General features: G+C 39.0%; 1 protein-coding gene across 5 annotated transcripts in view; it reads left to right on the top strand.

The window, feature by feature from the left end:
* Nucleotides 1-15,296, top strand: part of FRY (FRY microtubule binding protein) — a 440,002-nt gene that overhangs the window by 257,623 nt on the left and 167,083 nt on the right. For all 5 annotated transcript variants that reach the window (XM_058670891.1, XM_058670892.1, XM_058670888.1 and 2 more), the window contains 4 exons: nt 2,917-3,056; nt 9,214-9,304; nt 9,489-9,568; nt 9,663-9,743. In XM_058670891.1, coding sequence (XP_058526874.1) covers nt 2,917-3,056; nt 9,214-9,304; nt 9,489-9,568; nt 9,663-9,743 — 392 coding nt within the window. The remainder of the gene's footprint in view (nt 1-2,916; nt 3,057-9,213; nt 9,305-9,488; nt 9,569-9,662; nt 9,744-15,296) is intronic.

Raw genomic sequence — 15,296 nt, 5'->3', positions numbered from 1 at the left:
TATGGTTGTAAAAACTTTTAAATTCATACAAAATACTTGTGTATTTTTATGAGATAATGCAATATTTCCATAAATATATATCATAAGCTGCTCACATTAGAAATTTGGTTTTTCCAGTTATTTATCCTTTGTTTCTAAGGTTGACTTATTTACTTGAAAGGTGAAGTTAGAGAGAGGGAGAGACACAAAGTGATCTTCCACCTGCTGGTTTGCATCCCCCCCAATTGACCACAACAGCCGTGCTAGGCCAGGCTGAAGCCAGGAGCTTCATGCCTTACTTGAGCCATTTTCCACTGCTTTCACAGGTGCCTTAGCAGAGAGATGGATCAGAAGTGGAGCAGCCAGGACTGCAATCAGAATTTATCCTGGGTATCAGTGTCTCAAGCAGCTTAACCAGCTGTGCTGTAATGTCAGTTCCCCTTTCCTTTGTGTTCTTAAGTTACCAGCTCTTGCTTTCAGTTCTTCATGGTGAACTAGTCAGCCCCCGTGCTGTGACTCCAAGAACCTGTTACTTCTAGCTGTGTGTTTTCTTACTGGTCATCCAACCTTTCTCTACTCTCCACTCCCAATCCTTCCTAGCCTCTCACAATCACTGTTTCCAGTTCAGATCTACTTTCCTTACTTCCACAAATGGAGGGAGGACATGTAGTTTGTCTTTCTGTGTCGTATTTTTTCATTTAACATTAATTAGCTCCATCTCTCTCTCTGTTGTTTCACACACAAGGATTCAGTTCTTGTGTCTGAATAATATTCCATCATGTGTATGAACCACATTTTATCTATTCATCTGTAAAAGATCACCTGGTTTGGTTCCATATCGTGACTCCCCTTTCTGAAGCAGCCCAGGTAAATCCTTCCTTCATTTCCAGCTCCACTTACCCTCTCCCAAAGCCCCTCTTTTCTATATATATTCTTTGTTGGTGTGTGTGTGATATGTGGGTACTTCAAAAATGTTCATAGGAAACCAGGACAGGTGACTGTTTGGCTGCCTCTTGGGATGCCTGAGTTCGAGACCTGGAGTCAACTTTGAGGTCCAGTACTGTTTCAAGTCCTGGTAGCTACTCTACTTTCTATCCAGCGTCTTGCTGATGCACAAGAAGTTGAGTCCTTGTCACGTATGTGGAATGGAGTTTGTAGGCCCAGGCTTCAGAGTGGCTCAGACTTCTCTGCTGAACATGTTTGGAACATAAACCAGAGGTTAGAACATTCATATTCTCTCTCTCTCTCTCTCCCCCTCCAAACTCATGAAATTTAATTTTTTTCTGCGTGTGCATGGAAAGTGGAATCAAAAGATGAGTTTATTTTGATGACAAAAATGGTTTAAATCTATGTATGCACACAGTCTTTAAAAGCTCATGGAAAATGCATACTGTGAAAGTTATTTATGAATTTTAAATATTCTACAACAAAAAATTATTTTTAAAATGATGTGTTTCTTCTTATTGGAAAGGCATATTTCCAGAGAGAAGGAGAGACAGAGAAAGATCTTCATCCACTGGTTCACTCCAAAATGACTGCAACAGTTGGAGCTGAGCTGATCAAAAACCAGGAGCCAGGAAGTTCTTTCAGGTTTCCCACACGGTACAAGGTTTTGGGCCCATCATCCTTTACTTTCCCAGGCCATAAGCAGGGAACTGGGTGGGAAATGGAACAGCCAGGACATGAACCAACACCCATATGGGATGCTGGTACTCTAAGTTGGTGTGTTAGCCAGTTGAGCCATTGCACCAACTACCCACTCCCCATCCAAAAATGTATTTTTAATCCCATTTTCCCCTAATACTTTTTTGAAATCTCATATCAAAAAGATTGAGTCTTCTTCATATATGTATACTTAACACAGAATCTATATCAAGTTGAGATCATTACCAATTAAATGACAGTATTATTTTACATAATACATCCCAAAAATTTTTATGTCAGAAACTTTTGAGAAATAGATGGGATATACACAGCACTCTCATTTGCTGTTTATTTCCCAGATGATCAGAACTGGGAAAAGTTTTAACAAAAACTTAATTCGAATCTCCCACGTAAGTAACATAAACTGTATTGCTTTGGGTCGTTGAGGCTGTGCTCCAGGGTCTACACTGGCAGGGAGCTGGAATCAGGAACTGTGACCAGGAAGGATCCCAGCGACTCCTGTGAGGGATGTGGGCATCTCAACACTGAGCCACAACCCTTTGTCCATGATGTATTTTTGAAATATGAGTCATAATATTTGGAGTGTGCACCAAAATCCACATATTAAGGCGTTTACATATTCATTAGGTATTTGGGTTTAATTTTTTCTTTGTAATGAATAAGGTTCACCTTCCTCAATATTCTTTTTTTTAAAAAAGATTTATTTTTTATTTATTACAAAGTCACATATACATAGAGGAGGAGAGACAGAGAGGAAGATCTTCCGTACGGTGAGTCACTCCCCAAGTGACCGCAACGGGCCGGTACGCGCCGATCCGAAGCCGGGAACCTGGAACCTCTTCCGGGTCTCCCATGCAGGTGCAGTGTCCCAAAGCTTTGGTCCGTCCTCGACTGCCTTCCCAGGCCACAGGCAGGGAGCTGGATGGGAAGTGGAGCTGCCGGGATTAGAACCGGTGTCCATATGGGATCCTGGGGCATTCAAGGCGAGGACTTTAGCTGCTAGGCCAAGCCACCGGGCCCTTATTAGATTCTTGATATGGGATTCTAAACTACCCTTTAGATGTGTTATGCCTAATGTTTATTTTTATTTTGTAATTAGGAGCCCTGTCAACATTAAGAGATTTAATCTCTTGGAGATGCACTAATAAAGGTTATAAAATAAGGGACTGTAACAATGTTGCAGTAAAGATTGCTTGCAGCTCTGACATGGGCATTTCTTCATCACTGGCAGTGCCACACAGACTTTTTCATCACTTACCTCTCTCCCTGCAGGTCATCAGCTCCATGAGCTCCCTGGCTGAGTATTGCCTGCCTTCCATCCTGCGGACATTATTTGACTGGTATAAAAGGCAAAATGGCATTGAGGATGAATCCCATGAATACAGACCAAGAACAAGCAATAAATCTAAAAGGTACTTTTCTGTCTGCCTGAGATTTGGGAATTTCTTTTCTCTTTTATTTTTAAGAAGTGTCACCCAAAACAGGAGTTCAGAAGCATCTCGGTGTTCCTGCCCTTCACCAGGGTTCTAGCAGGTGCTAAGGGGACCCTGTTGTCCATTGAAGGTGATGCATTTGTAGTATCCGGTGGATGCCAGATGCTGTGGGTTAAAAATCACAGGAGCTCTTATTTTGGCATTGATGGAGACAGGGTATAAAGGGCCCCAGGTCATCCTCTGTCTTCCATGGACACACAAGGTCTTGTGTAATGTGTGGGGATATTTTAGTCCTCATGCCAGTTACCTTGAATACTCAGTGCACAAGAAGGGTGCTGTGCTGCACGCAGTGGGAATCCTGACACTATCGCTCAGCCGTGTGACATTGGCAGCTCCCCACCTCCCTGTGCCTCAGCCCGCTTGAGAGCAAAAACTGGAAAGTTTGATTGCACCATGGCGACTTCTCCTTCCAGCTGATTGTTGTTTAATCTGGGTCCTGCTTTTCTTACGAGTTTGGAAAGTGGAGCTTGCCACTCCATGAATGTGTTAGCTACTGCACAACTTAAGATTCTCATGCACTCCAGGTAATGTGCATCTGCCCAAAATTTACAAAATAGAGCTTCTTTTAAGGCTACTTCAAAAAGTTCATGGAATAATAGAATTAAGTAAGTTTATTTTATGCCAAAAAAGACTTGAAATCTATGCAAAGTATTCTCATGACATGCGTGTTTCAGGAACCATGAAGACCCTGTGTATACAGAGGTGTCAACATTTTTCTGAACCAAAATGAACACATAATTCAATTTCCACATGTTAATCGAAGTGCCTTGGTGTGTTTGAACTGTGAGAACTATACAATCTACACAAGAACACTTAATGTACTTGCATTTCTTTAAAAAAAAATACGAGTTTTTATAAGCAGTTATATTTCTCCAAAAAGTTGATTATGCATTTTTAATTATTTTGAAGATAAGTAGAGGCCAATCACTCAATGAAACATTAACTCTGATTTTTGCTCTTATTTTTCTTAATCTAATGCTTTTCTAAGAGTTCTCTTGACACCCAAGACCTGCAATTTTGTTAAATTATATTTCATCCACATTTATATTTTTGTTTTATAAGATACTTCAGTTTAAGCAGAATTCATTTGCTTATCATACTAAATAATTTTTAGCTGATATTTAATGGGATAGTTCACATAACATCAGAGTGACTGTTTGCAGTGTTTGTAATTCATGAGCAGGGTGGCACAACCTCAGTCACTGTCCAATTCCAGAACATTTCCATCACCCTGTAAGAAACTCGAGCTCTTAGTAGTCTTTCCTTGTAAAAGCATTGCTGTTTATCAGATGCTAAAGGTGGAATTTCATTCTATGTCTGAAAATAGTTCAGTCGGGCTCGGCACCATGGTCTAGCAGCTAAAGTCCTTGCCTTGAACACCCCAGGATCCCATATGGTCGCTGGTTCTAATCCCGGCAGCCCCACTTCCCATCCAGCTCCCTGCTTGTGGCCTGAGAAAGCAGACGAGGACGGCCCAAAGCCTTGGGATCCTGGACCTGTGTGGGAGACCTGGAAGGGCTCCTGGTTTGGATCAGTGCAGCACCGGCCATTGCGGTTACTTGGGGAGTGAATCAACAGATGGAAGATATTTCTGTCTCCACTGTGCAATAAAAATCTTCTAAAAAGTAGTTTAGTTTTAAAAAAGTGCATAAATAGGATCATTTTACTATTTTATACACCTCACTTACAGGCTATTTTAACTTATCTGGAGATAAAATGTGGCATTTTAATTTTGTCCTTTTGTCAACATATAGTTACTAAAAGTAGATTTTTTTCATGAATTTAAAATGTGTTTTGATTGTGATACTGATTATTTCTTGTAGATTAACCACTGAACTCTACAGAGAATCAGGACAGTAAACTTTAACTGAGCATTTTAGCTACATCTGGATGTTCCGATAACTCCTGTAACTGCTGTTTTCATTTCGTTTGAGTACATTTACAGGGTTAGACCAGTGGCTCGCAGGGTAGATTGGTGGCCAGGTGTCAGAGGAATCTCCATACCATTTTCCGTATTGGCTTCACTAGTTTACATTGCTATCAACAGGTTACTAGGGCACCATTGTTTCCCCACATTTGCACCAGCATTTGTGGGTGGTTTTGTTTTTTGTTTTTTGGATAATTACAATTCTAACTGAGGTGAGGTAAAACCTCATTATGGTTTTTATTTGCATTTTTTTCATGACTAATGATCTTGAATGTGTTTCCTTGTATCTCTTGGTCATTTATGTTCATCCTTTGGAAAAAAAAAATGCCTGTTCGTATCCGTAGTCCATTTCTTAACTGAGTTAAGAATTTTGACTTAATTGTTAAGAACTGTTGAGTTTGGTTTGGTTGTTTAGTTTGTTATTTATATATGCTGGATATTAATCCCTCATCCAATGTATAGTTTGCAAATATTTTCTTTGGTTCTGTCAGTCATTTCTTTTCTTTGTTGAGTATTTCCTTTGCAGGCCCGAAAGTGCTTAACTTGATGTAATCCCATTTCTATGTTTTGTCTTTACAATTTATGCTTCTGGGACCTTATGAAGTTCTGCTTATGCCAGTGTCTGCAGTATATTTTTTTTGTATTTTCTTCTAGTAATTTGATAGCTTTGAGTCTTAGGGCAACTCAACTCACAATATTAGGACATGAAATCAAAGCAGATGTCCATCAACCAATGACTGGATTGTGGTAACATATGTAGTATTTTTAATGTCATATGTATAAGCAAAATTGAGATTTTAAGACTGTAGTATTTGTACTCATGTCTCTTCCCTTTAGAAACAGTGATCTTCCTATTTACTATTTGATTAAGTCTTTATTCAGTGGAGGGTGAAACTTGTAGTTGTGAAGTAAATTGGAAGTATGTCATTGTGAGAATTAACAGAAAAGTGAGGTGGGAGTGAGAGGGTTGGGTGAGAAATATCACTATTTTCTTAAAATTGCATATATGAACTGTATGAAATATGTTCCCCTTTTATAAATTAAAAAGATTTTTCAAGAAAAAGAATCTGTGCCTGGGAAAAAGCCAAATGAATGAGTCTCTGAAGCATAGTGTAGCTAATAATGAGACTATCTTACAAGGAAGAATAAATAAGGTACTGTAGGGAGACACACACACAACCAAAATAGTAAAATAAGAGAGTTATGCATTGGGCTATGATTTCTAAGATTAGCGTAATATCAACATCTTAACTGCCAGCTAAATTTGTCAAATGCCTCCAGCCTCCTAGCAGTTAGACCTCAAAGCAGCTATAAAACAGACTTCATTATTGGAAAAATATGTCTCTGTTTTATTTGAAAGCATACCTTGGCTTAGTAGATATAAGAGGGTCAGAAGCACAAATTCTTTCTGCCAAGAACTGCTTCTTCCTCAGAGTCCTCTGGCCACTTTCAAAGATACCAGCCATATCCAATTCAGAAATAGCCCCTCTACTGCTGTGGGCTGCCTTGGAGAGTCCTCCTTCCTTTTGGACTTCTTGTTTGCTTATTCTGTGCTGTTCTGGATAGAAGACAAGCCTGTGAATGCCTTCATTTCTAACACAGCTCTGTACCATTCCCTTCCACCCAGCTAGCACTACTACTGCATAGCCCGCTAGTGAATCACAGGGGACTTTCTCTGGTTTTATTCACCCTTCTTCCTACTGGGAGGGCTCTTCATTAAGGATTCTAAATGAATGAATTCCTGCCCTGTGAATTCTCTTCTCCTTGAAAGACAAAGCTTCTACTTTCCTGTTAACCCACTCTGCAAGGTCACAAAGCACCACCAGGAGTATTTGGTATCTGACAGATGGTAAGGTTCCATTCTTTCTCATGCCCTCTTGATTCAGCAACAACAACAACAACAAAACGCTCCATATTTAGAATAGTCTTGAATAGGATGCATAAGCCAGTAGTTAAGATGCCCACATTCCACATTGGAGTGCCTGGTTTCAACTCCCAAATCTAGCTTGCCGCCAGTGCAGATCTTGGGAGGCAGCAAGTGATAACCAGATGATTGAGTGTCTGCCGTCTATGCGGGGGTGGAGGGGGTGACCTAGGTTGTGATTCTGTTTCACAGTTTCAGCCCAGGCCCAGACCTCTTTCTTTCTCCCTGTGTCTCAGGTAAACAAACATTAACAAAATAGTCTTCATTGATTCTGATATATCTTCCTGACAATTCCAAAGTCCAGTCATCCTTCTACATTGCTGTTATCTAATATGCAAGTTTTTGACATTTATGTGCTCAGGAGATTATGCTGAATACTTCACCTGTCTTATCTTCCCAAACCTTTATTTAAGTACAGAAATCTAGAAATCTAGAATCCAATCTAGAAATCCAGAATCCCAAATCTAAAATTGCGTTAATGCTGGCATGGTGCCACAAATAGAAAATTCTGGAACTGACCTCAGGTAACAAGTAACAAGGTACACTCAAAGGATAGGTGCAATAGAAGTATCATGATCATCTTCAAGCCATGTGTCTAGTGTCTTCATAAAACCTAAATATAGTATGTTCAGGTGAATTTTGATGAAGACAAACCTCTGAAATCCAAAACACTTCTGGTCCCAAGCATTCAGATAGGAGAAAAGCAAGCCCTATATAATTATTACACTCCTTTCATAGATGGAGAAATTACAAGTAGAGGAAATGTATTTTTAAAAAATTATTTATTATGTTGCATTATGTAACACAGTTTCATAGGCTCTGGGATTCCCCCATCCCCTCCCCGTGCCCTCCCCCCATGGTGGATTCCTCCACCTTCTTCCAGTATTACACTTCAAATTAAGTCGAGATTCTTTCATTGCAAACATATACCATGCATAGAGTCCAGCATGCCGTTGGCCAGATAAATTCAATAGTTTCTTGGGGAGACCATCTCTGGTCTGAAGGCAGAGCTGGCAGAATATCGTCCCGATCAATTAGAAGCCCCAACACAACATCAACAACAATTTACAACATTATGGAATTAATTGACATAGTATTGAGTAATCAATACATTATAACAGTGCAAGTTCTTAACCACCTCCTGTGACTACTTCATTGACCCTTCAATTTTTGTTTGTACACAGAACCAGCTGCTATACACCTTAAAGTGGCTATACAGTACTATTCAGCTGTCTCTTGTCTGTTTTCATTTTAATATTTAGCAGTTTATTGTGTTGACACATAATTTTGCTGAACTTGGCAGATTTCAGGATAGTCTAAACAAGCTTATAACTCTAACAAGGCATATGTCAACAGTTGAGGTGCAGAACAGTTTTAGGAGGGGTGTGCAGAGAAATCTTCAATACCCTAGTGAGGAGTAACTAATCTTTGTGTTCTATCTAGTAAGGTATATGTGGATCCACGCTGATTGGAGGAAACGTACTTTTAAGCCAGGAGTGTCCACAACAGAGTCAGCATTCTTGCATTCTTGTCCACTGCTTTGTGCCAAGAAGATTGTCAGTCATTCCACTTGTCAACCTTGCTCAATTCCAGATGAGCCCTCCTTAGTCGCGATGCTAAGCAAGCAGAGAGTGCGATGGAGAGAGCACTTCTATCTTGACTGTGCTAATTCTGCTCTCCAGCTTTTGAACAAACTTGAAGGACTCAGCTTTCTTCCTACTGCTCTTCATTTGTTCTTCCAACACCTCTTCATTGTTTCTTTTTTCTTTTCACTAAACCTCAAGGGGCAAAAAGTAAAAAGAAGAGAATGGGGACAGGAGAAAAAAAAGGAAAACCATTATTGGTACTTTCTTGGCTCTCTGTTGTCCCACTATGATTGGAAAGCATCTTATTTGTTAGATTCTTTCACAAAGTCCTGCTTATACACTTCCAGCATGACATCCCTGTCTTTGGAGCATATTTTATAGGTGATGAAAATCCTGGTATGCAAGAAGCCTTAGAGAAGTCCCAGAATGAAATTATGGACTCATAAATGGCTCCTGAAGTTAATGTGCTTGAAGCTCTTTAATTCAAAGTCAAAGATTCTTCCTTCAAATCCAGTGTTGTCTTATAATACAAAGAATGCTAGCATGCACCGACCACTGCCATCTTGTAATACAAATGAGTTTGCACTCTACTTATAGCATCTTTGGTGTGATTTAATGTGAATATTTTCCATTTTACAGTGATGAACAGCAGCGAGATTATTTAATGGAAAGACGGGACCTCGCCATTGATTTTATTTTCTCTTTAGTATTAATAGAAGTTTTGAAACAGGTAAGCAAATAATTTGCTGTTACTTTTAGTTTTTGTCTCTGCAAATATTACCTAAGTTTTTGAGAGCTCAAGTTTATTGGATTGTGTATGAACTCCACATGTTTATAGGTTGCTAGTGGTCATTTTACAGTTACTAAAAGCACTGTTACTGTCATTCTTTAATGGCCATGTTTTTTCCCCTTAGATTCCACTTCATCCTGTAATAGACAGCTTAATACATGATGTTATTAACTTGGCTTTCAAGCACTTTAAATATAAAGAAGGGTAAGATGTTGAACTTGAGTACTTAGAACTTCATCAATAGTTTGTTCCTTTTAGAGACTGGGATCCATAACTTGTCTGGTTATATCTTTTTCAGATACCTTGGTCCTAACACTGGCAATATGCACATTGTGGCAGATCTGTATGCAGAAGTCATTGGCGTGCTGGCACAAGCTAAGTAAGTGAATTTCAGAACCTTGTAAGTTCTTAATAGTCTGAAATTCTTTGTGTGTGTATGTGTGCCCATCCCTGAGACTAAATAGAAGCTTGTCAGCAGTAGCCTTCTCATTTAGGAAATGGGCCAGAGCCTACTGAGTCCATGGCAATCAGATTCCTCACTCAAAAAAGGAGTTGGACTAAACCAAATCACTTTTCCTTGTACCCAGAGTGCAGCAGCTTTAAAGCTTTGCTCTCTGCAGTCCCTGAGCAGTTACCACACATCAGCCATAAGTGGGAAAATTCCTTTCTAGCATGGCCTCTCTCTTATAGATCTCACTTAATTCAGCAGAGCTAAAAATGTCCCAGACTCTGTCATGGAAACAAGTCAAGGGAAAGTTCTCATTGCTAAATTTATCTGGCCCCATAATGCCACTTAGCAGGCTAGAACAAAGTGGTGTTAGACTATTAGCCATAATACAATTCTTCCAAAAGTGATATCACCACCCTACTTACCTGTCTTCATTTTACCCAACCTTGAGGCAAATTGGACAAAATCCCAATGCGTGGGTGGAGCAAAATGAGCCAGACTTAATAGGATTTCAGGCCAAAGGCTAGCTTCAAGCAGCGGTGATGCTCCAATCCTTGAGAAATAAAATCCTCACAGATTTTTATCCTGTTAGACCAAAAAAAAAAAAAAAAAAACCACCACGACTTATAAGCTTATATTTAAAAATTTTTATTACTTGGCAACCATTCCTAGTCAAAACGTAGAGATGAGCTCAAGAAGTAAACAAGGAGAACTCTTTGGCGTGGCTTAACCTAACACAGTTCATCTGCTCATCCTAACCATTCTGTCTCTCTCTTTTTTTCTAACACATAATGCTTCAGTGTTAAGAAGAAGAGAAACTTCTGGGGAATGATACATGGATGCCAGTGAGAAATATCAGGCTCAAGGGCTGACAGCAACAGGCAAGGAAGAAACTGGTCAAAACATACATAGAACTTACCAGTAGGCACATGCATTGGGCATAGTGGTGAGGATGCCTGCAACCCATGTCCCCACGTTGGAAAGCCAGAGTTTGATTTGCAACTCGGGTTGCTGACTCCAAGTTCCTGCCAGTATAGGCTCTGACGGGCACCAGGTGATGGATCAAGTAGTAGAATTTCTGTCATTCATATAGGAGACCTAGAGTATCTGACTCCTAATTTCACCCTGCCCCAGTCCTGGCCATTGGGAACATTGGACAATAAACCAGTAGATGTTTGTCTCCCTGCCTTCTGAATAAAACCTTAAATACACATATCAGTTACAAAAAACTAGTGATAGGGCCTGGTATGATGACTCAATTAGCTAATCCTCCCTTTGCAACCACCAGTATCCCAAATGGGTGCTCCGCTTCACATCCCACCGCCACTTATGGCCTGGAAAACAGAGGAGGAAACCCAAAGCCTTGGGGCCCTGCACCCATGTGGGAGACCTGGAATAAGCTCCTGGCTTCTGGCTTCAGTTTGGCTCAGGTCCAGGTGTTGTGGCCCTTGAGGGAGTGAACAATAAATGGGACATCTTTCTTTGTCTCTCCTCTCTGTAAATATGCCTTTGCTATTAAAATACATATCTTTTCAAAAACCTAGTGGTAGTATGGGCCATTTTGCGTCAGAGTATATTATACTTTCAGCTTAGACTATCCTGCTAATTACAGTTCATGAGTCATTAAAGACAAAAAGGTACAATACATTTTGGAGAGATTTCTATTGCAAATGAATAGGGAAGATACTGACATTTTGAATGGATAAGCTGCAATTATCTGAGAAATTAATTCATGCATATCTACCCCATTCCTGGGAAAGAGTAGAAAAATGAGGCATTCATATACATATTTGCTGATATGTCAATCCCTGAAAAGCTGAATAAATTCCTTAGTAATTCTTTTGCAATTTTCTTACCATATTTCTCTTATGCTGTCACTGGAAAGTTTAATGTGCCAAAAATGACCTTTGGGTTTTTTTCTTGGTTTTTGTGAATTTTGTGTAACACTATCAGATACTGTCAGATGGTCTAGTAAATTGATTGAGAAACGTTGTCATAGCTAAGCAACATTTAAGGTTGTAGGAATTTCCATATTAGGTCAGATTTATGGTCCACCACTTTCCCAGCAGTAGCTTTCATGACATCAGTGTCTGTCGTGGGTCTGCAGTTGGCTGGCTGGCAGTCAGGCCTCTGTATGGACAGTGCTCCAGTACTTTGCAGTCCCCAGCACAGCCCTTCAACCCTCTCACTAAGGGGAAAAAATTTGTTGCTCTTTAGTATTTGCCTTCTTCAAAATCAATTAAATTAAAATTAGATATTCTTAAGTACCTTTGTTAATTAGCTGTTGTAGTAATTGCAGACTCAAATAATGCATTTAATGTTCTCAACCTGGTGATACATTGTTACATTTTATTAACAGATGATGTAATCCTAAGCTAGTGTCTCACCATGACTTGTCACATTACTTCTTTCACATCAGGACCATTGGTTGATCATTATCTCCGAAAACCACTGCTTTCTTGTGTACTTGGGAGAAGAAAACGGTGTGTAGTTATTTAGTACAGTGAGGCTAACTTTATTCCTATAAAGTTCACTAATAACCCTAAGTTGGATTATTAATCTAGTTCTCAGTGGCGATGCATATGAAATATTTTCTTCATTGTGATTTTAGTTATTGGAATTTAGGCCTTGGCTTCTCGGCCTTTTGGCTAACATTAAGCATGAAACATAGGTCCCTAATCTTAGTCCCACTGGTAATGGTGATGCTTAGTTCTTGGCATTAGGGAGAACATATTTTGTTAGTAAATTACACACGTGTTGATAAGTTTTTACCAAGTCAGTTACATTAAAATTCTGTTTTTAATTGCTTTTGTGTATGAGCTTGAATGGTGATGATCCATTCTATGATCCAGTTTGATTTCTTTCCCTGTATACTACACACCTTTATATATTCTTATGCTCTCGTAAAATGTATTATAACTTTTAAATGCGGTTTATTTTTATGTAAGTTTTATGATATACTAGAAAGCAGGTAGTCGTGTAGTTTTATTGTATTTACTGTATTCAGTACTAAACACAGCAGGGAAGGTCCTAATTTTATTTTTGCCTAAGGCCATTTTAAAGGGACACAGATTTTAAGTGCTAATAGATTTTTGGATTATTTTTGTGCCAAAATAACACATTTTTGTTATTTTGAACTTTTACAAGTAAAAGATATTTATTTTCAAGTGAGAAATAAACTTTTAGTCACCAACTCCTGAGCATATGAAATGCAAATGACACACCCTTTTCTGCTTTTTGTTACATTCTTAGATTGATACATGAAAACCAATGTTAATACGTGAGCCTTCTCTGTGGGGAAAGCCTTTACTGCCTTCTCAACAGAAATCAAATCATAGGGATAAAATTTCAAGTTTGATAAAGGACCTTGAATAGCCTAACCAAGTGCCCTTGAAAGAGCCATCTCTGTAACATGGATAATGTATTCAGCTGCTAAAATACTTCATGTGACAGAATCTTTGCCCTTTGCGGAGATTAATCTCAATACGTTTACTGAGCACCTGCTATTAGTTGGTCTTGTGGCATTCACATCTAGTCAGACAACAAATAATATATTCAACAACTAAGTTATATGACCAAGATCATTCTATTTTCAAATGTGTTTCTGCAGGTTTTTCTCTCAAAATGTTTGCGTAGGTGCTTGGAGAAAATGCTCATTGTTCCTTCAAGTCACTTCTTTTTTTTTTTGTAAGATTTATTTTTTATGGAAAGACAGATTTACAGGGACAAGGAGACAGAGAAGGGACATCCATCTGCTGGCTCACGCCCCAGTTGGCTACAATGACCAGAACTGAGCCACACTGAAGCCAGGTGCCAGGAGCTTCCTCTGCGTCTCCCATGTGGGTGCAGGGGTCCAGGGACTTGGGTCATCTACCACTGCCTTCCCATGGCTTAGGCAGGGAGCTGAATGGAAAGTGGAGCAGCCGGGGCATGCACTGGCATCCATATGGGATTCCAGCACTTGCAAAGTGAGGATTAAGCCACTGAGCCATCATGCCATATTTAAGTCACTTCGCTTTCAAACTGAACACTTCTATTTAGCGAAGCAGTTAGATGTCTCTTTGCTAGTATGGCCATAGTGAGGTACAGAACCAGAAAGCTTAAACAGCCAATCTTGCGGTTATTGAGGCTGGAAGTTCAAAATCAGCACATTGGTTTCTCCCTTGGCTTGAGGTTCTGTCTTCTCCCTTTATCTTCATCTGCTCTTCCTTTCGTGTGTCTATATATTCCTCGCCTCTTTGTATAGAGGCACCAGTCCAGTTGAATTAGGACCCACTCTATCAATACTTTATCTCTTTAAAGGCTTTATTTCTAAATAAAGTTTCATTCCAAAGTACAGAGGCTAGGACTTCAATGTGTGAACTTGGCAGAAAACACAGTCACGCCTGTAACAGTAGCTTGGGGACAGGGCGTAGGTTGTCAGTGTCCACAAACTCCTAGTGATGATGATGCTCGTCTTGGGATCACACTTGGAGAAGTCGTGGTGTAGGTGTAATTGGATTTAAATTCCAGCTCTACTTATCAACTATGGGATTTTATCAAGTTACAAACTGTCTTGATTTTGTTGTCTGTGAAGAGATGCAATAATATTACTTTGTTCATCCTGTTGCGAGTATTAAATGAATGACTCTATGTAAAGTGTGCCCTATCATGGCTATCATGGTGGTAAATACTGTGTATTTACTTACTACTCTCATCAGCATCATCATCGTTTTCTGTAACAATGAGAAAAGAGTAGTGACATTGGAGTTTAGAAATTACATTGCAAAATGTGAAGACTAGAGTTTTAAATTTTCAATTAAATAGATATTATCTAATGCAAATCAATTTTTAATGTTTCTTTAAATTTTGCTGATTTACTCATCTGAAAATCAATATATACTTTCTCAGTATTCATATTTTACTTATAAAATAAATGTAACTACTGTTTCTGATGTTATTTTAATAGTATTTTTTAAATATTGCAGTGACTAGTCTAGAACGCAATCTTGAAAAATGTTTTGTAGAAATCCAGAAAATTCTACCATAGATCAGGAATGTGCCCTGGAATATTCTTAACTATATTAACAATTGTTTAGAAAATATCACACTCATAATATATGTAAATCTTCTTGAAGCTATTCCTATTTTATTCTCCATTGGCTTTGTAAAATCATTTTATTATATCGTGAGATATGCAGCAAGTATAAAAACAAAGACAGTTGGAAAAAGTGCTACCAAGCAAACAATGTGTAATTTCTCCACGTAAAACAAGAACTAAGAAATTGGTAGCACTTGCAGATTTCCATCTGAAAGCCTCTCATACCGGATTTTGCTGAGAGAATTCCTATGTGTTTCCTACCGATTTTGTTTGTCCTAAAATTTCTACTTGGAGGTGCCAAGGATTTATTCTAAACTTCTGGAATTTTATTAGTTTGCCCCTGGCCTTTGTAATTGCTGTTACCTCTTGTAGTAATGTCTGGAGCTTAATTAACAATTTTCCTC

This window comes from Ochotona princeps, chromosome 12 (genome assembly GCF_030435755.1).
Source record: "Ochotona princeps isolate mOchPri1 chromosome 12, mOchPri1.hap1, whole genome shotgun sequence".
Lineage (NCBI taxonomy): Eukaryota > Metazoa > Chordata > Mammalia > Lagomorpha > Ochotonidae > Ochotona > Ochotona princeps.
Note: the sequence above shows the minus strand (reverse complement) of the source record. Positions and strands in the feature narration are given on the sequence as shown.